Genomic DNA, 25,202 nt, shown 5'->3' on the forward strand with positions numbered 1-25,202 from the left:
TACTAATTATAGACAAAAAAAACAGCACTGAAAAAAAAACACCACAAATATGCAGAAGAACCGCTGTGGAAGTAAAACGACTAGTATATAAAAACTAACCTGAATACTGTGAACTCCATTGATGCTGCCGATCCTTTGCTCGATGGTCTGGACACATGAGTTACAGGTCATCCCCTCCACAGGGATGACAGCCAGCAGTGCCCGGGACTCCATCTCCATCCAGCGTCAATCACTAAAAGGGAAATAATGTTTAGAGGAGGAGACAAAGAAGGCAAAGCAGGGAATAACCTAAAGAAGACTATGACATTACATCAAGCAGAATTATTCCTGGCACAAGTACCTATATGTATACAGCTACAATAATATATCCTAAGAAGCAGTGTCTGACACTGCTAACTGGAGACACAATGTACCAAGCAGTGTTCTCTGAAGAGATCCTATAGTAACAGTCCTGGCTATTGATGTCACCACTGCCCTCCAGCTACTGTGGAATAAAGGCTAATCTCATTTTATCTATGCTCATACGTGCTTTGGTTACCTCTGATCTGCAACTCTGTGTCCAAAACGTAATTGGCCATTCATAAGAGCAGTCAATCTTACGTACCCGTTTATGGTAGATGCACATCAGAAAATAGCCTTCCGCTGGTGGTATACGTCTGCTGGGGCGGCAGTGTACACCACAGCGTACAGCTGCTTTATCCACTCAATTTAATGTGCCAAATGTAGCCTAAAAGGGACTCTGCCAGACACTTCTTGTCATCTCTATCACATATCTATTACAGTATCACAATTGTTTCCTTCTATGAGTCACCTAACCAGAGAGCACAGCAGGTCAAATAACCTTCTTATCGCTGTCCTGCATATTCTGCAAACACAAATCCAATCTCTGTCATCATGGCATAGGCTTTAAGTTGTAGTGTAGGATCCACCCCATTCTTTACCATAAAGACATATATGCAAAGCAGTTCTTCTTTAAGAGGTAGGTTTTCCTTCAAGACAATGGGGGAGATCTATCAAACATGGTGTAAAGAGAAACTGGCTCAGTTGCCACTAGTAACCAATCAGATTCCACCTTTAATTCATCACAGACTCTTTTGAAAATGAAAGGTGGAATCTGATTGGTTGCTAGGGCCAACTAAGACAATTCTACTTTACACCATGTTTGATAAATCTCCCCCAATGTTTATACTCTGTTACATGACTGGGAATAAGCCAGTCTAGTACTTCTGTAGAAGCAGAAGTTACTTATCTGCGGACAGCTGTTCCATAGTTCCTGACGCTCATGAGTACATAGCAGATTGATGCTGGCTGCAGAAAGACCTAAGTCCAGGGACCAAAGACGTAAGAACAAGTGTTGACTTTTGATCAATGCCTGTGCAGGGCCGGCTTTACTAAGAGCCGTGTGCTTCTTAGTAAATCCATCCAGGAAATGAGGTGGGGGGGGGGAAGGTGTACACCAGGCTTGGTAAATGTCCCCCATAGTGTTGAATACAATGCACACCAGTTAGGCTCCACAATGCTGTCATCGCACCTTATGCATCCTGTAGAATGCAGAGCTTAGTGGGAATAGGACTAGGTGAGTATTACTTTTTACCTATATTTCTGTGGTGCTTGTTATGTGGTCATTATGGTGTAAAAGGGGCATCCTACAGCAAGTGGGGGCACAACATGGGCAACCTACTGTGTGAGTGGACACTACAAGGGCATCCTACTGTGTGTGTGCGCATGGGAGGAAAGAAAAAAAGACAGGGAAAGTCCTGTTAGGTTTTAGGATCAAAGTATAGATGTAGGTGGATTGTCACCTTGTTGCCCCTTGGGTTTTGTGTGATAGCCCTAATAGGCCGAGGGTGCCGTTCGTCATGGAGGGGGCTGCCAGCCAGATGATCGAGGTGTTGGGATGCTCCCATAGAGGGGGCCCATTTCAAGAGGCAAAATAAGTGGAAAAAAAAGTCTGGAAGGTATCCTGTCACTGCCACAGAAAATGCTCCAAGTGTTAGAGTCCTAAAAATACTTATAGACTTTACTGGCATATAAAACCAATGTAAAACAGAAAAATAATTTAAAAAAAAAGTAGACAAAACACTGACGTGTTTCGGTAAACAAATATCCCTTTATCAGATTGCATGTATACACTGCTGTGTTTGTTTCCTTAAACATGTCATTGCTTTATCCACTTGTTTTTATTGTTTTAATATTCCGTTTTACTCTGGTTCTATATGCCAATAAAGCCTATACGTATTTTTACAACTCACAACCATTTGGAGCATTCTCTGTGGCAGCGCCAGGATACCTTCCAGACCACTTTCTTCTTATTTTTTTAGTGTGTGTGGGCATTATAGGGATACTATTGTGTGTGGGGGCACTATAGATGCATTATATTGTGTGTTGGATACTCAAGGCATAATACGGTGTGTAGGCGATCTATTGGGAAATTACACAGTAAGAGGCACTATAGTAAGTATATAGCATAATAAGGCTGGGAAATGAATGAGAACTAACCAAAACGTAATGTTATGGAATGCACATAGGGAATGTGGCATAAAAAGGACATGGTCTATAAAATAGTTAATCATGATTGTGATTTAGGTCATACGCACCCAGCCCTGCTAGTGATAACATGTTTGCCAAGCATTTCTACATCCCAGAAGACCAATAGAAGTAATAAGTAAATGGTCACCTGGCTACAAAATGGCTTTTAATGCAGGGCTCCAGACTAAAAAATTTACCTAGGAGCCATTGGCTCCTAACCTGAAAAATTTAGGCGCCAAATAGAATATTTGGTCGCCAACATTTTAAAACATGTAAAATTAATGTTATGTTAAATGGGACTTACTGTGTGCAGAGGCCACAGCAGCATCCTCCTTTAGATTCTTTCTTTTCTTAGGCCCCGTTCCCACTGAGGAAAGGTAGCGGAATTCCGCGACAGAATTGTCCGCCGCGGAATGCCGTTAGCCTCCCGCTCATAATGGGAGTCTATGGGAGGCGCGCGCTCCTGCCCTGTCCGCGCTGAAGAATGAACATGTTCATTCTTCAGCTCGTATAGAGCAGGAGCGCGCGCCTCCCATAGACTCCCATTATGAGCGGGAGGCTAACGGCATTCCGCAGCGGACAATTCCGTCGCGGAATTCCGCTACCTTTCCTCAGTGGGAACGGGGCCTTAGTTTGAAAACGTTCAACATGGAAACTTGCAACTTGACAACCATATACAGTCTGACTCAGTACTTCAGCCTCACTTGGCTAGCCTTTTAATGAGGCTTACTCTTCTGAACTTGAACTTAAAAGCTTGCAACTTGACAACAATATACAGTCCACTAGAATGTGTGAGGTGGTCTACAAGTCAGGTTCTGAGTCAGTGTATATACATACAGACACTGAGGGAAGTGGTACTGTGCAGTGTATATACATACAGACACTGAGGGAAGTGGTACTGTGCAGTGTATATACACACACACACTGAGGGAAGTGGTACTGTGCAGTGTATATACATACAGACACTGAGGGAAGTGGTACTGTGCAGTGTATATACATACAGACACTGAGGGAAGTGGTACTGTGCAGTGTATACATACAGACACTGAGGGAAGTGGTACTGTGCAGTGTATACATACAGACACTGAGGGAAGTGGTACTGTGCAGTGTATACATACAGACACTGAGGGAAGTAGTACTGTGCAGTGTATACATACAGACACTGAGGGAAGTGGTACTGTGCAGTGTATACATACAGACACTGAGGGAAGTGGTACTGTGCAGTCTATACATACAGACACTGAGGGAAGTGGTACTGTGCAGTCTATACATACAGACACTGAGGGAAGTGGTACTGTGCAGTGTATACATACAGACACTGAGGGAAGTGGTACTGTGCAGTGTATATACACACACACACTGAGGGAAGTGGTACTGTGCAGTGTATATACACAAACACACTGAGGGAAGTGGTACTGTGCAGTGTATATACACACACACACTGAGGGAAGTGGTACTGTGCAGTGTATATACACACACACACTGAGGGAAGTGGTACTGTGCAGTGTATATACACACACACACTGAGGGAAGTGGTACTGTGCAGTCTATACATACACCCCCCCCCCCCCCCGCACGGACTACCGCACCTGGCCGCCATCACAACAGACACTACCAATCAGCTGCCCAGGCCGCGGTCCCCCCACACAGATTAGTGGCCGGCCGCCACCCCTGCCGTCCCTCCGGTTGTACTCACCCACTATCCACAATCTTGGTGCCGCTGGGGTGCACTTGAAGAACCGCCGGGTGAGCAGAGGCAGGAGAGAGGCGCTGGAGGAGTGTGGCGCCTCTGAGGCCGTCCGTCCAATGAATGAAGGATGTGCGGGATGACGTCACTGGAGAAGCGTCCGTCAATCCAGCACGTCCATCATTCATTGGACGGACAGCCGCAGAGGCGCCACGTGCTTCGGTGCAGCGTGCGGAAGTCCTTAAAGAGACAGCCGCCGCCGGGGCCAGTCGCAAATGGCGCCCAGATTAATAAATCTGGGCGCCATTTGCAAGATATCAGTCGCATTGGCGACCATTTTGGTCGCCATCTGGAGCCCTGTAATGGACAGCTGGAATGAATACTGAAGTTGACCTATGCATTTGCAAAGTCTTCCAGCTTTCCAGGAAATGCAATGGTTGTGCCAGCTGTCAATGGTTTGGACCGTGCAAGTAACAGTAACCCTTACACAAATAACACACCCTGACGAAAAGTAAATGAACCTTGATATGTTAAAAGAATTTTCTACACAAAGAGTCCATACTCTCGCAGTTCCCTTCCTGGCTTTAACCCAGTTAACCTTTACAAGACACTCCAATCTTTCTCTGAAGTTGCGATATTTGCCTTAGAGGTCACACTTCCTTACAAAGCAGCCTGAATGTGAAAATGTCATCTGTGTCCACAGCTTCATAATAGTCCACGAGTATGGCTGCCGGCCAATGAGGCGGTGGTAAATAACGAGGTTTGTGGTTGCTTATTACAAGACTAGGCTGTAAAGAGGCTTATTTCTTATCTAGAATAAACACATTTACTTCAGTATAAATTACCAGTAATCTGCAAAAATTCTCCACCAGAAGGGAACTGGCTGAAATAACTTCCCTAACCTTCCCTGTGTGACAGTGCACTTGGGTCACGTTGCCCCGCACATGACATAAGAGGAACAGACCATCAAATGATCAGGGCGCCTCGAGCCCAAGTGTTATGAATGAGAACCCTTGTTATAGTGCGATTACAGGTTATGACATCTCTTTCAAATAAATCATTATAATTCCTTAATAAGTCACCTAATAAATGTGAATAAAATATGCCAGACATCCATGCTAAGAGCCTCATAGTTAAGCTACAATGCAATTTTATATTAATGAAATATTCAGTATTTGGGTTTACCTAGGTGCCCGCAGTGTGCTGCCGCATACTAGAGTTTGTTGCCTATCACTATAGACACGGATATTTGGGGGGAAAGAGTATTTTGCCATTTTATTATATAGCTACCTTCATCCATCCTTTCTTTTCTAGACAAGTAAGGACAAGTGATGACACCGTGTGTTATATCATTGGAATGCATTCTACTTCAGATAGCACTGCAGGTTATTGGGTCAATATGGGCTAATTGGTGACAAATCGTGGCCACAGAAATGAGGTCAGGGCTGGAAGTGGCATTCTACTCTTCTGATGGGGACATTAGATGAGCCGCAAAGTAGGTGACTCTATAGATTCATTTTCAAGATCTGATGACAACAAACAAGAGGATGGTTGGTAATGTTCAGTATATGGGGTAGGGTTCTTTACATTCTAGGAGCACCCCCCACCCACCCCGCAGACTCAGCACCAAATCCTACCTTCTATCTGATTGAATGGAAGGGCTTGCGCGCCTTCACTCTTTGCGCCTCTCTGCTCAAAAAATTGACATGTCAATTCTTTGAGCCAAGAGGCGCAGAGAACGGAGGCTCTCTTCTCCACATGGAATTTCAGCACCAATTCCGTAGTGTGAATGGGCCTTAAAGAGGCTTCTGCATAAATCATTTATGTTAAAAAGGAAAATATAAACTCACTACCTCCTATCCTTCCCATTCTACCTGCAGAAGCAATGGTGAGTAACAAAATCATATTCACACTTGTGTTACTTGGTGACAGCTTTCTCAGCCGGTAATGCCTGCTGGGTTTTGGGGGGGCCCCTTGGGTTTGGTCCTATGACATTGGGGTTGCAGGGCTATTCTATGGCCCCCCTTCCCTGCTTGTGCACGCTTTGCAGGGTTGGCGGTCACTGACCGACACAGTGGTGAGTTAGTGTAGGGACTCATGTGAACCAGGAGACCGGCATGTGGTACACGGGGCAATATGGTTTGATCAAATTATATACCAACATCCTGGCATTGGTTTTTAAATGTAGCCGAGAGGCATTAGTGTCAGCCATAGGTGTGATGTGCAACAGCTCCTTTTTCTCCATGTCGTATAAACTCACTAGTATTTACCTGCCGCAATCCCAACCAACAATGCAGTTTAGAGCCTCCTGTTCTGCATCAGGATGCATAAGATATTACTGCCGCAGCCAACCACTGGCTGCGGTGTTGCCCCGCCTCAGGCAGTGATTGGCTGGCCTGGTATTTCCTATTATCCTATCCTCTATTTGGCACTAAAAATACTGCTCCTATATACATTTGTATACATGTAATTACATGGAAGTTTATACAGTACTACAGTACATAGATTTCATGGATCCTCCCTATAGATAAAGGTGGACACAGGTATGCAACCTATGTGGATACACTGCATTCACTGATTTAAATATAACAAGAAATCATTCTTCATTCTGTAAGACATAGTGGTATTCTAGTTTCGGAAATTACTATGACTCTTTGTAGAATGAAATGTTGCACAATTTAATATATGTTCTGCATTAATTCTATACAGTTTTAAAGACCTTTGCTTGCGGTCATAGGTTGCTGTAGCTGGATACATAGGTGGCGATTCCAGTGCTGGTCTTCTTGTTATGCTGCTCAGCACCATTTTTCAGTAATTTCATAAAAAGAAAATATGTACATAAATCCATTGGTTCATATGTCCTCCTTCCTTTGTATATCGATATATGCGCAAGTAGTGATGTCTCTCTGTTCTCTCCAGATCTCGCACATGTGCAGTAACAGCCCTATGTCCACATATGAACATGCATAAGTGGGAGTATGTACGAGCTGGTGGGCAGGACGGTGTACTATGGTGCCGAGGAATACCCTCAGCACGCCAAGGTTAATTTGCATATTCCCTTTTTATTATATTATTCAAAAATGGTGCAGAGGAGCAAAGTAAGAACAGCAGCACCGGAATCACAAACTATCCTGCTACATGTACCTATAAGCTGGTTCATATGTCGTGTTCCTTTAATCTGTCCTTGTCATATGATAGACGTACAGGTGCAGGCCTAAACACAGAAGTTATCATAGATCTACTCAGTCAAGCGCCTGGTGCTCACAAGACCAGGACAGAGTCTCATCAATTACAAGTAAATAATGAAGGCTCCTTGGCTGTCGGCAGAGATCAGGAAAGTTTTAAGAAAGTAAAACAGACGTATATTCAAAAACCATATAACTTTCATTACACAAAGAAAGACATTTATTCACCGAATTTTACCGTAGAATAAATACCCCAGGTCCTGAACCTAAGAATTTAGCCCATATCTTGTCTACGACCCATCTGGTACATGGGTACTGAATTACAGCAGAAAGTTAGAAAAACAAGGAAGATGGACAATACACAGAGATGGGAGACTACACAGGGTAACCTCCCTGCAGGTCTTCCTCATTAAACAGAACAAACCAGTCCTTCCTTGTTTCCTCCATAAGTAAATATCAGTAATGGAATAATACATATTTACTGTACTCCCAATCATTGGCAACCAGCGAACTTGTGGGCCAGGAGCAGGGATATAACTCACCCCCGGGCATAGCACTTCATGGGAGTCCTGGCTTGACAGCCCATTTAATTTTTAGCCTTACTGTGATTTTTGGTTCTGCAAGCAGCAGCACACATGCAGTGGGCACAGAGTGGGCACGGTTATCTGTGTTCATGTCGCAGGAATGAGATTTGCAGACAGGATTTGGAAAAGGAGGGACAGGGAATGGAAGAGGGCCAAAGAAGTCTATCAGCCCACATCACATCACTGACACTTCCTCTTTGACAGGAGAAAAACACAATTTTTTTTTAAAATCTGGACTCATGGCCAGCTCCACCAAAGGTTACACTGGCCAACAGATGGGTAACATAACCTGATCTAGAGCTGACAGATTACCTTTAAAGTAATCATGTGACAAGGGGCAGAAGAGCTTAACTATTCCCCTTTGTATCAGCAATTGGCGGGGGTCTTAGCACCCAAACTCTGCCGATTAAAACCTTGGACATGGCACCGTAAACTGTTAAAAGGAGAGGTATGCTTTATTCTAATATTCCTGTACACAAAAATAATATGAACAGGCACAGGACACTATGTCTCTTCTATATGGAAAAAGGATGGTACATTTTGGCTCCTAATGCGGTAATGTATGCCAGTAGCACCAGGATGCCTCCAGCAGTGCTTCCTCCTGGGTGAAGTGACTAAGTAATGTGCACAGGGAAGCTTAAAGGGGTAGTGCGGCGTTTAACAATTATTTACTGAATAACACACATTACAAAGTTATACAACTTTGTAATGTGTGTTATTTAAGTGAATGGCCCCCTTCCCAGTGTTTCCCCCACCCCGAAAGTGTGGTGCAGTATACTTACTCAATTGCTGGCGACCTTAGCCACCATCTTGGGTCGACAACTTCATCTCTGGGAGGCCGGCCGGACTGAGCAGCGGCCGAGCAGCTGATGACGCTGCAGAGGGGGGCCGGCGTGAGGGACGGCTGGAGCGGTCCGTCCGGCCTCCTGAAGATGATGTTGTCTACCCAAGATGGCGGCCGGGTTGGACAGCAATTGAGTAAGTATAATGCACCACACTTCCGGGGTGGGGGGAACATGGGGAAGTGGGCCATTCACTTAAATAACACACATTACAAAGTTGTATAATTTTGTAATGTGTGTTATTTAGTGAATAAATGTTAAATGCCGCACTACCCCTTTAAAGTGTAACTTTCATTTCAGGTGACTTTTCATGATAAGTTGCCTGTGTATAATGAGGAGCAGAGCTATTCCCATTTTATCACTAATACATGGCACCCCCCCCCCCCTCTTTTGCCTAATAAAACCTTCATTTATGTAAGGTATTAATAATATAGCCACAGTGTAAAAAAAGATTAACTATATTTATACTTTAACATAATTATATATAAATGGAGTAGAAGTATAAATCCTCCAGGGTAGGAGTGGAAATTAGAGATGACTGAACTTACAGTAAGTTCAGGTTCACACCATAGGCTGTATCCATGTTTTCCAGGCAGCCCTTGGGCTGCATCCATCTTCTCCAGTCACTGGGGTTCAAATACCAAGCGCTCAGGTTACTGTAAGTTCGCTCATCTCTAGTGGAAACCACCTACCTACATCTGCTCCCCCTTTATCTCCACAGCAAGAAGAAACTGCAGCTTCACCGCCCTCCTCTCCCCAAGATAACACCCGGCTGATCTGTAGTAGGTATTGGTGTGGATACTGCTGGACTGGACAAAGCAAGAATAGTGTCCTTTGTTTTTCTTTACACACACACAGAGCTGGGTGTCTTTTGTTTTCAATTAAAGAACCCCCTTAATATATATATCTATTCATATATTTATATGTACTTATGACCTATGCAAGGAAAATCTGACGTACATTTTGAAGCAGTCAGCAGAATACTTTGTAAAAGCTAGTTGTGTTTGTTACTAATTGACTATGTACTTTGTCTGATCATCCATCATCCCAACTCCTTGTTCTCCATATTCTTTACTAAAAATAACCATAAAAGAGACAGTTTTAACATGTTTGAGGATGCTACCATTATAAGAGAACAGCTTGTCAAATATTTACTAAAGAGGGGCAATGAAATAATGATACCAGCCACCAGCCATACCATGTACGTGAACCATAAAGTCTGCTGACAACAAAGGCTGATTCATGGGACCCAATAAAACATGTCTTCCCTGTTGAACTCAAAATTGCACAAGCTCTGCTAGTAAATTATTGAAACTGATGAAGCCGTAATAAGAAAGTGTGCAACACAAACCAGACAACTATCTGATGATAGAATAAGTCTAGAAACATATGGGTCAACAGCGCTGAGGAAGCCACACAAAATAGGAACAGGCCTATGTCAAATCCTAATCCTGTCAGACAGCCATAGTGGGTGTGGAGAGAATATATATAAATCCCATAACCTGAAAGGGTGTGGAGGGATGGAGGTGAGACATGTCAGAGAGATGAGAAATAAGAGTTTACATGTACAAAGACAAATCAGGTTTACAGGCAGAGGGCGTCTTCTGTAGATGGAGGAACAGATACAGAGGGACCATAGGATTCACCTGACTATGGAGAATAAAGAGCTATTCATACTCATGAATCACTTCTCTGGTGGTCTGGGATAATGAGGGGCTTTAATATTACAAGTTAACATCCCCTTCAAATAAATTATCTGGTTTTATACAAGGTTTTTCCAGAAAATACAAATACATGAAAACAAAGCAACAAATGCCATGTGATAGAGTACACAACTTCAGGACGTCTTCACCACACTGGGAGTGATGGATAAGGTGCTCTGCCACCATGGCTACACAGTGGAGAGAGTGCTTGAGGCCAAAATGCTTCAGAGAGAAACCATCTCTCCAAGTCAGCCAATGAAGAGAGAGAATTTATCCTAGAAGAGGCCCACACCCAGCCTAGGGAGCTACTAACACATCAAGTGGTCAGAAGGCAGAAGCTTATAAACAGAACCCACAGTTTGCTCAGGCTACTGTGTACCCAAGCTAACCAAATTGTCAGGATGGCCGCTTATGAAGTTCAGGAAGACTGACTCCACCCAGAAGCTTTGATTTAGTAAGAAGTAATCTGCCCAATCTAGGCCTAGAGGAGGACCAAATAACAGGGCTGAACGCTTCTCTGTAATGTGCTAAAGTAGTAGGTCGATAAGTGTGGGAGGTTGTTCATGAGTCATGTGTCCAAACCAGGAGAAGATTTTATATCAGCAGCACATGTATTTATATTGAGGTCCCACTGAGGGTTCCAAAAACTTCAATAAAGAAGTAAAAACTTGCACACAATAATCTTTAACTATGAATTTAAAATATATAATTTTTTTTATTTGCACATCTGCACCTGGATTTACAGCTGCACATGTAGACGAAATCTGCATAAACCACATGATTTAGTGTAGCTTTGCCATTGCGGACTTACATAAAGTTACTCTAGCATATAATTACTAATTGATTACATTCAGTCCATTATATTCAATAGGCTCACTGCCAATATGCCCCAGCATACAATAGAATATCTCTCTGACAGGTTGACCACTTATACCTCCAACAACAAGATAAGCGAGATGTAAAGAGAGCCTGCACTGTATGTTTTCACGTATATCTAATAATTTCTGATTCCCACTCCAGGGCTGGGCCCCAGCCATCATCATTCTCCTTGGAAGTAGAGATTAGGAATGCAGGACGCACATAACAAGACACACCTCAAGCCTCAACAATAAATCCAAGGAGAGGAGAAAAACACGGACCGGCACTAATACTGACACGTACTGCGTTTTCGGCACACTAGACTGACCTCGTGGGAGGTTGGAGTTGTATAATGAAGATATAGGCGGTGCTCTGCTCACAGCAAACAGTCCATAAATCAATACGGCATGAAGAAAGTGAAATAGCGGCACTCACCCGGCTTCTCTTCAATCTTTATTGGGGTTCTTATTACAAAGCAATCCACTAGGACATCACATAGGTGAGGGAGGACGCATGGGGGTGCATAAAACACCTCAAGCCTCTGTGACTGACAAATGCAAATACACAGAGTGTGAAGATCCTGTAAACATGTCCGCAATGCATCTTTTCAAGCAGAACACCTAGGAACAGACTTTATTCGCTTGTCTTTAATCATGAGCAGAAAGTCCCATTTCAGATAATAGGTAGAAGCTGATGTTAGACATATTAGAGTCCATGTCAATAAGAAAAACTTTTGACACGCTGCAGAGACATGTCGAAAGTTCTCATCTGCCAGGATGTAAGTGTCTCCCACTGAGCTCTAGATATAGTTGGGAGAAGCATGCAGCTGAGCACTTCTCTCCCCACATCCTTGCAATCCATAGATCCCCATCGCTTTATAACAGAGCTGGACTTGTGTACTGAGACGGAGGTCAAAGTGAGCAGTGGAGAGACTTAAGGACCTATTACACTGGACGGTTATTGTGTAGAAAACCGCTACATCGTTCATATTTAAGCGATAATCTTCTTGTGTAATTGAACACTTGAAAAATTGTTCATGTGTCGTTGACAATTAATTGATTTAGGTCTGACCCTAACATTATTGTTGTTTGCTGTTCAGTGTAATTCCACATTGTTCATTCTTTTGCCGGAATCAGATGGAGTAAACGATCGTAGTAACGATTGTAACGAGTGTAATATGGTGAACAATTTCAGGTTAACGTTTAGGATGGTTCATCGTTAATAGTTAAAAATCGCTACATCTAATAGGACTCTTAAAACACTGACTTACAATGTGTGAACCCAGCCGGAAGGAAAAGTCACACTGCTCATTGTCCACTTGGCCCAAAGCTCCACAGTGTGTACAATGGCAGCGGGGCCTGTCAGCTGAGGCTGGCATACAGAAGAGGAAGGACGCCGGCTACAGAAGAGGAAGGACGCCAGCTACAGGGAAGGACGCCGGCTACAGAAGAGAAAGGACGCCGGCTACAGAAGAGAAAGGACGCCGGCTACAGAAGAGAAAGGACGCCGGCTACAGAAGAGGAAGGACGCCAGCTACAGGGAAGGACGCCGGCTACAGAAGAGAAAGGACGCCGGCTACAGAAGAGGAAGGACGCCGGCTACAGAAGAGGAAGGACGCCGGCTACAGAAGAGAAAGGACGCCGGCTACAGAAGAGAAAGGACGCCGGCTACAGAAGAGGAAGGACGCCGGCTACAGAAGAGGAAGGACGCCGGCTACAGAAGAGGAAGGACGCCGGCTACAGAAGAGGAAGGACGCCGGCTACAGAAGAGAAAGGACGCCGGCTACAGAAGAGAAAGGACGCCGGCTACAGAAGAGGAAGGACGCCGGCTACAGAAGAGAAAGGACGCCGGCTACAGAAGAGAAAGGACGCCGGCTACAGAAGAGGAAGGACGCCGGCTACAGAAGAGTAAGGACGCCGGCTACAGAAGAGTAAGGACGCCGGCTACAGAAGAGAAAGGACGCCGGCTACAGAAGAGGAAGGACGCCGGCTACAGAAGAGGAAGGACGCCGGCTACAGAAGAGGAAGGACGCCGGCTACAGAAGAGAAAGGACGCCGGCTACAGAAGAGAAAGGACGCCGGCTACAGAAGAGAAAGGACGCCGGCTACAGAAGAGAAAGGACGCCGGCTACAGAAGAGGAAGGACGCCGGCTACAGGGAAGGACGCCGGCTACAGAAGAGAAAGGACGCCGGCTACAGAAGAGGAAGGACGCCGGCTACAGAAGAGAAAGGACGCCGGCTACAGAAGAGAAAGGACGCCGGCTACAGAAGAGAAAGGACGCCGGCTACAGAAGAGAAAGGACGCCGGCTACAGAAGAGGAAGGACGCCAGCTACAGGGAAGGACGCCGGCTACAGAAGAGAAAGGACGCCGGCTACAGAAGAGGAAGGACGCCGGCTACAGAAGAGGAAGGACGCCGGCTACAGAAGAGAAAGGACGCCGGCTACAGAAGAGAAAGGACGCCGGCTACAGAAGAGAAAGGACGCCGGCTACAGAAGAGAAAGGACGCCGGCTACAGAAGAGGAAGGACGCCAGCTACAGGGAAGGACGCCGGCTACAGAAGAGAAAGGACGCCGGCTACAGAAGAGGAAGGACGCCGGCTACAGAAGAGGAAGGACGCCGGCTACAGAAGAGAAAGGACGCCGGCTACAGAAGAGGAAGGACGCCAGCTACAGGGAAGGACGCCGGCTACAGAAGAGAAAGGACGCCGGCTACAGAAGAGGAAGGACGCCGGCTACAGAAGAGCAAGGATGCCGGCTACAGAAGAGGAAGGACGCCGGCTACAGAAGAGGAAGGACGCCGGCTACAGAAGAGCAAGGATGCCGGCTACAGAAGAGGAAGGACGCCGGCTACAGAGCTACAGAAGAGGAGGGACGCCGGCTACAGAAGAGCAAGGATGCCGGCTACAGAAGAGGAAGGACGCCGGCTACAGAGCTACAGAAGAGGAGGGACGCCGGTGTAACGCCTGGAGTAGTGGATCCACTGGACCGGCACCAGCGATGTCACAAACCTCACCAGGGAGCGGAGTCTAAGGGGCCGCTGGTTTTCACCAGAGCCCGCCGCAAGGCGGGATGGACTTGCTGCGGCAGGCGACCCCCAGGTCGCTACCCCTGGCTTGGTTGCTGGTGTCGGCAGGCGAGGCGTGGCAGGAGATGGCACAGGCAATGGTCTGCAGGTGAGAGCGCACGTGACAGGCTGGACACGGGAACAGGTGGAGTGACAGGGAAACAGGAACCAGGAACAGGGACTTGGGACCAGGTAACGGACAGGACTCAGGAACAGGGACTTGGGACCAGGTAACGGACAGGACACAGGAACAACAGGGAGCTGGGCCAAACGCTATGGGAAGCATGTAGAGGCTCCAACACTAAGGACAGGGCATGCTGGGATTTATAGGGGAGTGATTGGGTGCAACTACCAATTAGGAGCGCACTGCCCCTTTAAATCTGAGACAGCCGGCGCGCGCGCGCCCTAGGAGGCGGGGACGCGCGCGCCGGCCGGCACAGCGGGAGACAGGAGCGTGGAGAGGTGAGGCGCCCCCCGGGGCCGAGGTGACAGCAGCGCCGGGTCCCCGACTATGGACACCGGCTGCTGCATAGGGCAGGTAGCGGTCGCGGCGGCGGCCCGGAACGCGGGACGCCGCCGCGGCCGTAACAGTACCCCCCCCCTTTGGCCTCCCCCTCTTTCTTGCCTGCAAATGGCACAGGAAGCCACAAAGTCTTTGACATCTTGGGATAGGCTGGGCCACCAGTAGTGGCGAGAGATCCGTTGGCCGGTCTTACGGACTCCCGGGTGCCCGGCCTCCAACGAGGAATGTCCCCAGTTCAAAATACCTCTTCGAAGCGCAGGGTGAACATGAGTCTTTCCGGGGGGTACTCTCTGAAGAGTGGAGGTGACGACTGGTACTAGGCGATCAGGCGGTATAACGTGGCAAGGGACCTTCTGTAAGTTCTTCCGGTGGTGAGAGGACACGACCTTAGTCTTGGGTACGGGGAGAGGGTACACCTCGGCAGAGAAGGCATCCGCCGAGTCTTGGTCTTCTGCCGGTAGGCCGGATAGAGGCTTGGCCGGGACAGGAAATGACAAAATACACTTGGTCTGAGGTGACTTGAGACACTGGTGGGAACAGTCCTGACCCCAACTGAGAATCTCCCCGGTTCTCCAGTCCAGCTGAGGGGCATGTTCTTGTAGCCACGGGAGTCCCAGGAGGACCGCGGGGGAAGAATGGGGCAGAACGTAGAAGGATATCTCTTCTTGATGTGAAGGACCCACCTGGAGGACTAAAGATGCGGTCTGGTAGTACACACGGTCGGTAAGAATTTCGCCCGTGACCGAGGAGATAGTCAGGGGCCTGGCTAGTCGGGTCACGGGTAGCCGCCATCTTTGGACCAATGTTGCCGCAATAAAACTGCCTGCTGAGCCAGAATCGAGGAAGGCAGTAGTCTGATGATTTTGTCCTGAGGGAGTCCGGATGGAAACAGGCATAGACAGACTTGGAATGGTGGCATTCGCACCTAGGGACACCTGTCCCACCGGACCTAGGTGCGAGCGTCCTCCGGATGTTTGGGGACGTAGGGAACATCCCAGCCGGAAGTGATCGGAACCACCGCAATAGAGACAGAGATTCTGCTCCAGGCGCCGGATTCTTTCATCAGGCGTCAGGTGAGCCCGTTCCACCTGCATAGGAATCTCAGGAGAGGGCTGGGACATCGAAAGGTCAGGATTCTGGAAAACCGGCGCCAGCTGGGGGTGGCGACGGGAATGGGTTAGTAAATGTTCATGCCGAACCTCCTCCTCCCTCTCCGAAAAACGAGTATCAACTCGGGTGGCCAGTAGAATGAGTTCGTTCAGGGAGGTTGGCAGGTCTCGGGCAGCGAGCACGTCTCTCACTCGACTAGACAGGCCCTTCTTGAAGGTGGCCAACAGGGCGGCCTCGTTCCAGTCCAATTCAGCTGCCAGGGTGCGGAACTGGATGGCGTAGTCACCGACAGAGGAGCTGCCTTGAGAGAGGTTGAGGAGAGCAGTCTCGGCCGAAGAAGCACGGGCAGGTTCCTCAAAGACGGAGCGAAACTCGAATAGGAAGGCCCGGAGATTGGCAGCAACAGGATCATCACGGTCCCACAGTGGCGTGGCCCAGGCCAGGGCTCTACCCTCTAATAGGCTGATGATGAAAGCCACTTTAGAGCGCTCGGTGGAAAACTGACTACTCAAAAGTTCAATGTGCATGGTGCACTGAGTCAGGAATCCTCTGCACAACTTAGAGTCCCCAGAGTACTTGCTTGGGAGAGCCAGTCGGAGTGAAGAAGCAGCGTCAGGAGATGGTGTGCGCTGGGCAGTAGTCTGCTGCTGTAAGGCGGCAGTGAGTTGCTGGATCTGCTGTGACTGTTTCTGGATTTGTTGAGCCTGTTGCGCGACCACTCTGGCGACGTCACGGAGATCTGGCACCTCGCCGGGATCCATGGTTGGAGCCTACTGTAACGCCTGGAGTAGTGGATCCACTGGACCGGCACCAGCGATGTCACAAACCTCACCAGGGAGCGGAGTCTAAGGGGCCGCTGGTTTTCACCAGAGCCCGCCGCAAGGCGGGATGGACTTGCTGCGGCAGGCGACCCCCAGGTCGCTACCCCTGGCTTGGTTGCTGGTGTCGGCAGGCGAGGCGTGGCAGGAGATGGCACAGGCAATGGTCTGCAGGTGAGAGCGCACGTGACAGGCTGGACACGGGAACAGGTGGAGTGACAGGGAAACAGGAACCAGGAACAGGGACTTGGGACCAGGTAACGGACAGGACTCAGGAACAGGGACTTGGGACCAGGTAACGGACAGGACACAGGAACAACAGGGAGCTGGGCCAAACGCTATGGGAAGCATGTAGAGGCTCCAACACTAAGGACAGGGCATGCTGGGATTTATAGGGGAGTGATTGGGTGCAACTACCAATTAGGAGCGCACTGCCCCTTTAAATCTGAGACAGCCGGCGCGCGCGCGCCCGAGGAGGCGGGGACGCGCGCGCCGGCCGGCACAGCGGGAGACAGGAGCGTGGAGAGGTGAGGCGCCCCCCGGGGCCGAGGTGACAGCAGCGCCGGGTCCCCGACTATGGACACCGGCTGCTGCATAGGGCAGGTAGCGGTCGCGGCGGCGGCCCCGAACGCGGGACGCCGCCGCGGCCGTAACAGCCGGCTACAGAAGAGGAAGGACGCCGGCTACAGAAGAGAAAGGACGCCGGCTACAGAAGAGAAAGGACGCCGGCTACAGAAGAGGAAGGACGCCGGCTACAGAAGAGGAAGGACGCCGGCTACAGAAGAGGAAGGACGCCGGCTACAGAAGAGGAAGGACGCCGGCTACAGAAGAGGAAGGACGCCGGCTACAGAAGAGGAAGGACGCCGGCTACAGAAGAGGAAGGGCGCCGGCTACAGAAGAGGAGGGACGCCGGCTACAGAAGAGGAGGGACGCCGGCTACAGAAGAGGAGGGACGCCGGCTACAGAAGAGGAGGGACGCCGGCTACAGAAGAGGAGGGACGCCGGCTACAGAAGAGGAGGGACGCCGGCTACAGAAGAGGAGGGACGCCGGCTACAGAAGAGGAAGGACGCCGGCTACAGAAGAGAAAGGACGCCGGCTACAGAAGAGGAAGGACGCCGGCTACAGAAGAGGAAGGACGCCGGCTACAGAAGAGAAAGGACGCCGGCTACAGAAGAGGAAGGACGCCGGCTACAGAAGAGGAAGGCCGGCTGCCAGGAGTGAATGTACCATTACATACGGTCATCAGACTACTGCCACAGAGTGATACTTGGCAGCAGAAACCAGGCGTGTACGGCATGACTGGCAAATTATGGGCGATCGGTTGTCACTACAGCTCAGTAACTCCATCGGTCCCATAGAGTGACAGTGTGTGGCTAACCTCTGCTCCATACACATAGGACCCCGGTGATCGGCGGGGCCGCACACACTTATCACTGACACAGTCACTGCAGATACCAATAGGACCGGTGCTCTCCAGTAACATGGACAGATGACTGAGGTGACAGACACATGGACATAATTGGTGATGATAGGATAACATGAGTCATTACTATACATGGCTGAACTCTCCATAGACAGTAATAGGGAACTGGCAGTACATACAGCGGATACATGGATAAGGAAAGCATGGTGCCCTGGCATGGGCAGATAGTACCCACTACACTGCAAGAGAACAGATCAGTGCCATGTCTCCCAGAGGAACAGCATAGGAAGGGGCCCCTGATGGATGACCCCAGACAGAAGCAGCAGTACCCAGAGGTTACCTACCGGGCTCAGAGCACACAGCAGCTCCGGGGGCACCGTGCCCATCTCCTCCTGCTACTTCTCACTCACATTCACATCCCACAGCCGCGCTGTCACTTTGTGCCAGGGAGATACTCAGATCCGGGATAGGTGAGATCTCGCGAGAAAAGCAGTCACATGACCGAGCTTCCTGTCTCCCTGGCAACGTGAAAATAAGGCGGGGCTAAAGTCCTCGCCACATGACGATGGAATGTTCTTGTGACTTGTGGTGTAGCAGCCCTAATGGTCATGTGCTATACACGTTGTGCTGCTGGTCATGTGCTATACACGTTGTGCTGCTAGTAGCAGGGTTCCCCCTGCTGTGCAGGTCGGTGTCCCCGAGCCTTCTGCTGTTATAGAACTACAGCTCGACTCTCAGGCATGCTGGGAGTTGTAGTACTGCAACAGCTAGAGGTCTACAGCCTGGGGAACACAGTTATGGATGAATCTCACTGATACACAGCTGTCCCATACAGGGGTTGCAGCTCATCCCTCCATATCTACCTATGTGCAGATGCAGTCAGGACTTCTGCCTGAGCTTCCATGTATCATTCTCCATTAGTAAGTTACTGGTGATCCGCCCCGCCATGTCTGCTTTTCTGGAGTCTCAGGACGTGCCCTTGTCTCCTGGGTAGTGCCCAGTATTGGCATGTACCTGCTGTGCCAAACTTAAGAGCACCGGGGCAAATTAGGCCACATGCAAATAGTAAATCCCCCCATTGTGTATAATATGGTCAGCTTACATATGGCGGGGAGACATTGTATCGGTCACTAGAAAAAGGCTGAGATCCGGGACCACCACCAACCAGAAGAACAAGTGGGAGCAGCACTGTCAGGCCCGCTTCACACAAAGAAAATCTATCAGGATTTCTTATCAGGAAATCCAGATGGTTATAACTGTATGTGCACCTTATCAGGAGCGCATGCAGTTAAATGTAGCACAGTTTGATAGGATGGGGAGCCATTGGCTCCCCGCCCTGTCAATCACTCTTCTGACTGGAGACAATAAAACCTCACGTGCAAGCATGGCCATAGCTATGAGATGAGATAGAGATCTGGAGGTGATCACCAGGGAGGAAAAAGGTTTCTTTAATATTGCAGACTATAGAGCTCACTTTCTGTGTGTAGTACAAACTAACAAATAAGACTTTTGCAAAAACTATGGCACAAATGTAACAGAACAGCCATGAAGGGGGAGATCATGCAAAATCAGAGATTGGGCTGTCAAGCTCTGTAACGTCTGGCACAAAATAAAATTATATTTCTTCTGCTTTGATCCAGCCACACTGACACTCCAAGGCAACAGTTAACCTTACATGTCTGTGTTCTCCGGATGCTATGCAGCTGTACATAATAGCCTATAACAGTTACCTATATAAAATTACTGGCGTGTATTCTGGTTCTATCCAAATGTTGTTGTCTGTTTGCAAGTTGTCATCTCCTTCTGACTTAGGGTGCTATTTGACCCTACCTAGCCCTTCTGGGTACCACACTTAGTAATTCATGTTCTACAGTGCTGTGTCTACTCCTGCCAGTCTTATGTCCATGTTTATTGCCCTTGTCTGGTAATTGTTGTTTTACAGTTCTTTGTTCACATCTGCAAACCATGTGTAGATGCCTGCCAGCCCTGTGCTCATGTTTCCACATTTCAGTCCTACTGCTGACAACCAGGTTAAAGTTCTCCTTCTATTAACCATGTTCCAGTCCTGCTGCTGGTGACCATGTTCCAGTCCTGCTGCTGGTGACCATGTTCCAGTCCTGCTGCTGGTGACCATGTTCCAGTCCTGCTGCTGGTGACCATGTTCCAGTCCTGCTGCTGGTGACCATGTTCCAGTCCTGCTGCTGGTGACCATGTTCCAGTTCTACTAGTAACCATGTTTCAGTTCTCCTACTAGTAACCATCTTCCAGTCCTGCTGATGACGACCCAATGTCTTACCCATGTCCCTAGTGTCCATGCTCCTGTCAAGTCCTGTAATCCCTGCTGCATCCAGTTATCAAATGGTGGCTATTCTGGGGATATGGTGCCATAGACTTTATACGTCAGTCTGACTGGTCTAGTCGCTGGTGAGATACAGCTGGAAAGTGATTACATTGTGCACAGCTTTTAAAGGGAACCAGTCAGCATGATTGTGCTGATATGGTTACCTTCAGCATCCTACCGAGCTATTGTGCAGCTCGCGGAACGTACTGGCTGTCACTGCAGCAGTAGCTTTAGTAAGCAGAAAAATAAGTTTTTTTTCTGCCGCGCGATGTAGGGAGAGATGTGGCAATTAGTCATCTGGGTTGGGAGCTGCCTGTGACTAGTCACGGCTCTCTGCCTTTCAGCGCGCTGTGCGGGCATGATTGACAGGCAGAGAGGCCAATAACGCGTCTCTGCCTGTCAATAATCCCCATACTGCGCGCCAATAGGGAGGGAAGACTGTCTACTGTTAGTTTAGACCAACTATTAGTTCGCTTAAAGTGCATAAGAAGTTTGCAGCCAGATTTTGGCACTGAAAATTTTCAGCAAGTGCTAGGGTGACACAGTACAGTGGTACCTCAGTTCTCAAACTTAAAGGGAACCTGTCAACCCCCGTGCCGGGGTGACAGGCTTCCGACCCCCCGCTACAGCGTCCTATATTCACCTGGATCCGGTCGGGTCACAGAGATCTCAGCCGCTGCAGCCCGGCGTGCATGCTGAGAGATGAGTCCAACGCTCATAGAGAATGACGGAGAGTCCAGCGCTCCGTCATTCTCTATGAGCGTTGGACTCATCTCTCAACGCGCGCGCCGGGCTGCAGCGGCTGAGATCTCCACGACCCGACCGGATCCAGAAGCGGGACCCGGCAGGATCAGGTGAGTATAGGGGGCTGTAGCAGGGGGTCGGGAGCCTGTCACCCCTTTAATTGGTTCCAGAAGGTAGTTTGAGAACCGAGCAGTTCGAGTACCGAGGTACCACTGTACTAACAAATAGGGGAAATAATATATATGCAGTGTAGACATAAACAAATGATCAGGTACATAAACATTATAATCCCCCCACACACACACACACTGCTCACCTAGCAGCTGCTGGTTCCCTGTTCTCCCGGTGGTTCCGATTCCCCCACCCGACCTTCAGCAGCTCCCGCACCCTTCTCTAGGCTGCTAGCGCCGATGCTCCAGGGTCAGCGGCCCTCTGCACCACAGCTGCCGGCTCTTGCTTCTCCCCGCTGCCTCTTCCGACTCCTGAAGCTGCGGGGATGACCCCAGCCACCCCGTCTGCTAGGTAAGCGGTTGGGGGGGGGGGGCGGCAGCAATGGAAATCCCAGCTCTGTGTTCCCTGCAGCAGAGTAAGAAAGGCAGGAGCGGGCGGCTGTTTAAACTTGTTGCATGCTCCTGATTCTCTCAGTTATGGGGAACACCCTATAAAGAGGCAGGGATTGCCGTCATAATGATGTGAACCTCCGCTCCTCTAACCTTGGTGTTTCCAAAATCCTCAATATCTGTCTACTGAACAATAGTTCAGCTGACCATTATCTCCCTGATTTTTTTTTGATACCGAGTAACCAGCAAAATTTCAAGGGGAAATATTGTTCGAATACCGAATTGTTTGAACACCAGGAACTAGAAACATAGAAACATAAACATAAAAGATTGTCGGCAGAAAAAGACCACTGGGTCAATCTAGTCTGCCCTTTTAGTATTTTCTTTCTTATTATCTTTGCAAAGATTGTATGTTTATCCCAGGCCTGTTTAAATTCTGTTATTGTAGATTTACCAACCACCTCTGCTGAAAGTTTGTTTCAGGTAGGGCTGGTAGGGCTTTGTTTCAGGACGGCTGGGAGGGAGGCGCGCTGCTCGCATCCTCCAGCTAATGAAACAGCCTGAGGAGGGAGAGCAGCCAGCAGCGTCCACCCGCCCCCATAGCAGGACATATACACTCTCTCCCTCCTGGCTGCACATGGAGTTCCCCGGAGGAGGCTGCAGGGACTGAAGGATTCGGTGATATGCCCTCCGACCTGCAGGGGGAGCAGTGGCGCTCCGGGCAAGCTGCTCCTCCTGCAGGTCAGAGCGGGACCGCAGCCGCCCGCCCCCATAACAACCACCCACCGCCCCGTAATGAGGGGAAAACGAGGACAGGCTGAGGGGTCGCAGGTCACTTGGAAGAGGACGAGCGTGACCATGACGCGTCCTATGGCGGGTGAGTGCAGCTGTGACTGACAGCCCGGACATAGGACACAGCCAGCAGAGCTCCAGCTTCTGTGTGAGGGGGTGTGGGACTACAGATGCTATGTCTTCCACTCTGTGCGGAGGCTACAGGACAGAGAAGAGAGGTGCGAGGATCACAATAGGGAACCCGTATCATCACCTCTGTATAATACATCACCTGCAAAAAAAACAAGCCCTTCGACCTGCTCTACTACTACCCCCAATACTGCTTTACTACTACCCCCATACTCCTCTACTACTACCCCCAATACTGCTCCTAATACTGCTCTACTACTACCCCCAATACGGCTCTACTACTACCCCCACTACTGCTCTACTACTACCACCCCAATACTGCTCTACTACTACCCCCAATACTGCTCTACTACTACCACCCCAATACTGCTCTACTACTACCCCCAATACTGCTCTACTACTACCCCCACTACTGCTCTACTACTACCCCCAATACTGCTCTACTACTACCCCCACTACTGCTCTACTACTACCCCCACTACTGCTCTACTACTACCCCCAATACTGCTCTACTACTACCTCCAATACTGCTCTACTACTACCACCCCAATACTGCTCTACTACTACCCCCAATACTGCTCTACTACTACCACCCCAATACTGCTCTACTACTACCCCCAATACTGCTCTACTACTACCCCCACTACTGCTCTACTACTACCCCCAATACTGCTCTACTACTACCTCCAATACTGCTCTACTACTACCACCCCAATACTGCTCTACTACTACCCCCAATACTGCTCTACTACTACCCCCACTACTGCTCTACTACTACCCCCAATACTGCTCTACTACTACCTCCAATACTGCTCTACTACTACCACCCCAATACCGCTCTACTACTACCCCAATACTGCTCTACTACTACCCCCACTACTGCTCTACTACTACCCCCAATACTGCTCTACTACTACCCCCAATACTGCTCTACTACTACCCCCAATACTGCTCTACTACTACCCCCACTACTGCTCTACTACTACCCCCAATACTGCTCTACTACTACCTCCAATACTGCTCTACTACTACCACCCCAATACTGCTCTACTACTACCCCAATACGGCTCTACTACTACCCCCACTACTGCTCTACTACTACCACCCCACTACTGCTCTACTACTACCACCCCAATACTGCTCTACTACTACCACCCCAATACTGCTCTACTACTACCCCCAATACTGCTCTACTACTACCCCCACTACTGCTCTACTACTACCCCCACTACTTCTCTACTACTACCCCCAATACTGCTCTACTACTACCTCCAATACTGCTCTACTACTACCCCAATACTGCTCTACTACTACCCCCACTACTGCTCTACTACTACCCCCAATACTGCTCTACTACTACCCCCAATACTGCTCTACTACTACCACCCCAATACTGCTCTACTACTACCCCCAATACTGCTCTACTACTACCCCCACTACTGCTCTACTACTACCCCCACTACTGCTCTACTACTACCCCCAATACTGCTCTACTACTACCTCCAATACTGCTCTACTACTACCACCCCAATACTGCTCTACTACTACCCCCAATACTGCTCTACTACTACCCCCACTACTGCTCTACTACTACCCCCAATACTGCTCTACTACTACCTCCAATACTGCTCTACTACTACCACCCCAATACCGCTCTACTACTACCCCAATACTGCTCTACTACTACCCCCACTACTGCTCTACTACTACCCCCAATACTGCTCTACTACTACCCCCAATACTGCTCTACTACTACCCCCAATACTGCTCTACTACTACCCCCACTACTGCTCTACTACTACCCCCAATACTGCTCTACTACTACCTCCAATACTGCTCTACTACTACCACCCCAATACTGCTCTACTACTACCCCAATACGGCTCTACTACTACCCCCACTACTGCTCTACTACTACCACCCCACTACTGCTCTACTACTACCACCCCAATACTGCTCTACTACTACCACCCCAATACTGCTCTACTACTACCCCCAATACTGCTCTACTACTACCCCCACTACTGCTCTACTACTACCCCCCACTACTTCTCTACTACTACCCCCAATACTGCTCTACTACTACCTCCAATACTGCTCTACTACTACCCCAATACTGCTCTACTACTACCCCCACTACTGCTCTACTACTACCCCCAATACTGCTCTACTACTACCCCCAATACTGCTCTACTACTACCACCCCAATACTGCTCTACTACTACCCCCAATACTGCTCTACTACTACCCCCAATACTGCTCTACTACTACCCCCACTACTGCTCTACTACTACCCCCAATACTGCTCT

At 48.8% G+C, this 25,202-nt stretch overlaps 2 protein-coding genes across 3 annotated transcripts in view; one reads left to right on the forward strand and one right to left on the reverse strand.

The window, feature by feature from the left end:
* The window catches only part of ATP7A (ATPase copper transporting alpha), a 60,731-nt gene extending 41,932 nt beyond the window's left edge, over positions 1–18,799 (reverse strand). For both annotated transcript variants that reach the window (XM_069986249.1, XM_069986248.1), the window contains exons 1-2: positions 18,672–18,799; positions 100–232 (exon numbers count right to left, since the gene is read on the reverse strand). In XM_069986249.1, coding sequence (XP_069842350.1) covers positions 100–219 — 120 coding nt within the window. In that variant the 5' untranslated portion in view covers positions 220–232; positions 18,672–18,799. The remainder of the gene's footprint in view (positions 1–99; positions 233–18,671) is intronic.
* LOC138766407 (trichohyalin-like) lies at positions 7,195–18,125 on the forward strand. The gene is made up of 4 exons (XM_069943989.1): positions 7,195–7,257; positions 7,415–7,511; positions 12,771–14,344; positions 17,616–18,125. The coding sequence occupies exons 1-4, from the start codon at positions 7,195–7,197 to the stop codon at positions 18,123–18,125; spliced, it is 2,244 nt and encodes a 747-aa protein (XP_069800090.1).
* Positions 18,800–25,202: the final 6,403 nt, after the last annotated feature.

Source organism: Dendropsophus ebraccatus, chromosome 10 (genome assembly GCF_027789765.1).
Source record: "Dendropsophus ebraccatus isolate aDenEbr1 chromosome 10, aDenEbr1.pat, whole genome shotgun sequence".
Taxonomy (NCBI): Eukaryota; Metazoa; Chordata; class Amphibia; order Anura; family Hylidae; genus Dendropsophus; species Dendropsophus ebraccatus.

What these genes read in the sequence shown, in the direction of transcription:
- LOC138766407 (XM_069943989.1), top strand. Translation starts at nt 7,195, where the DNA reads ATGTACGAGCTGGTGGGCAGGACGGTGTACTATGGTGCCGAGGAATAC. An exon ending in CAGAGTCTCATCAATTACAA is followed by an intron (nt 7,512 to 12,770) that starts GTAAATAATGAA and finishes GCTGGCATACAG; the next exon opens with AAGAGGAAGGACGCCGGCTA. An exon ending in AGAAGAGGAGGGACGCCGGT is followed by an intron (nt 14,345 to 17,615) that starts GTAACGCCTGGA and finishes CGCCGGCTACAG; the next exon opens with AAGAGAAAGGACGCCGGCTA.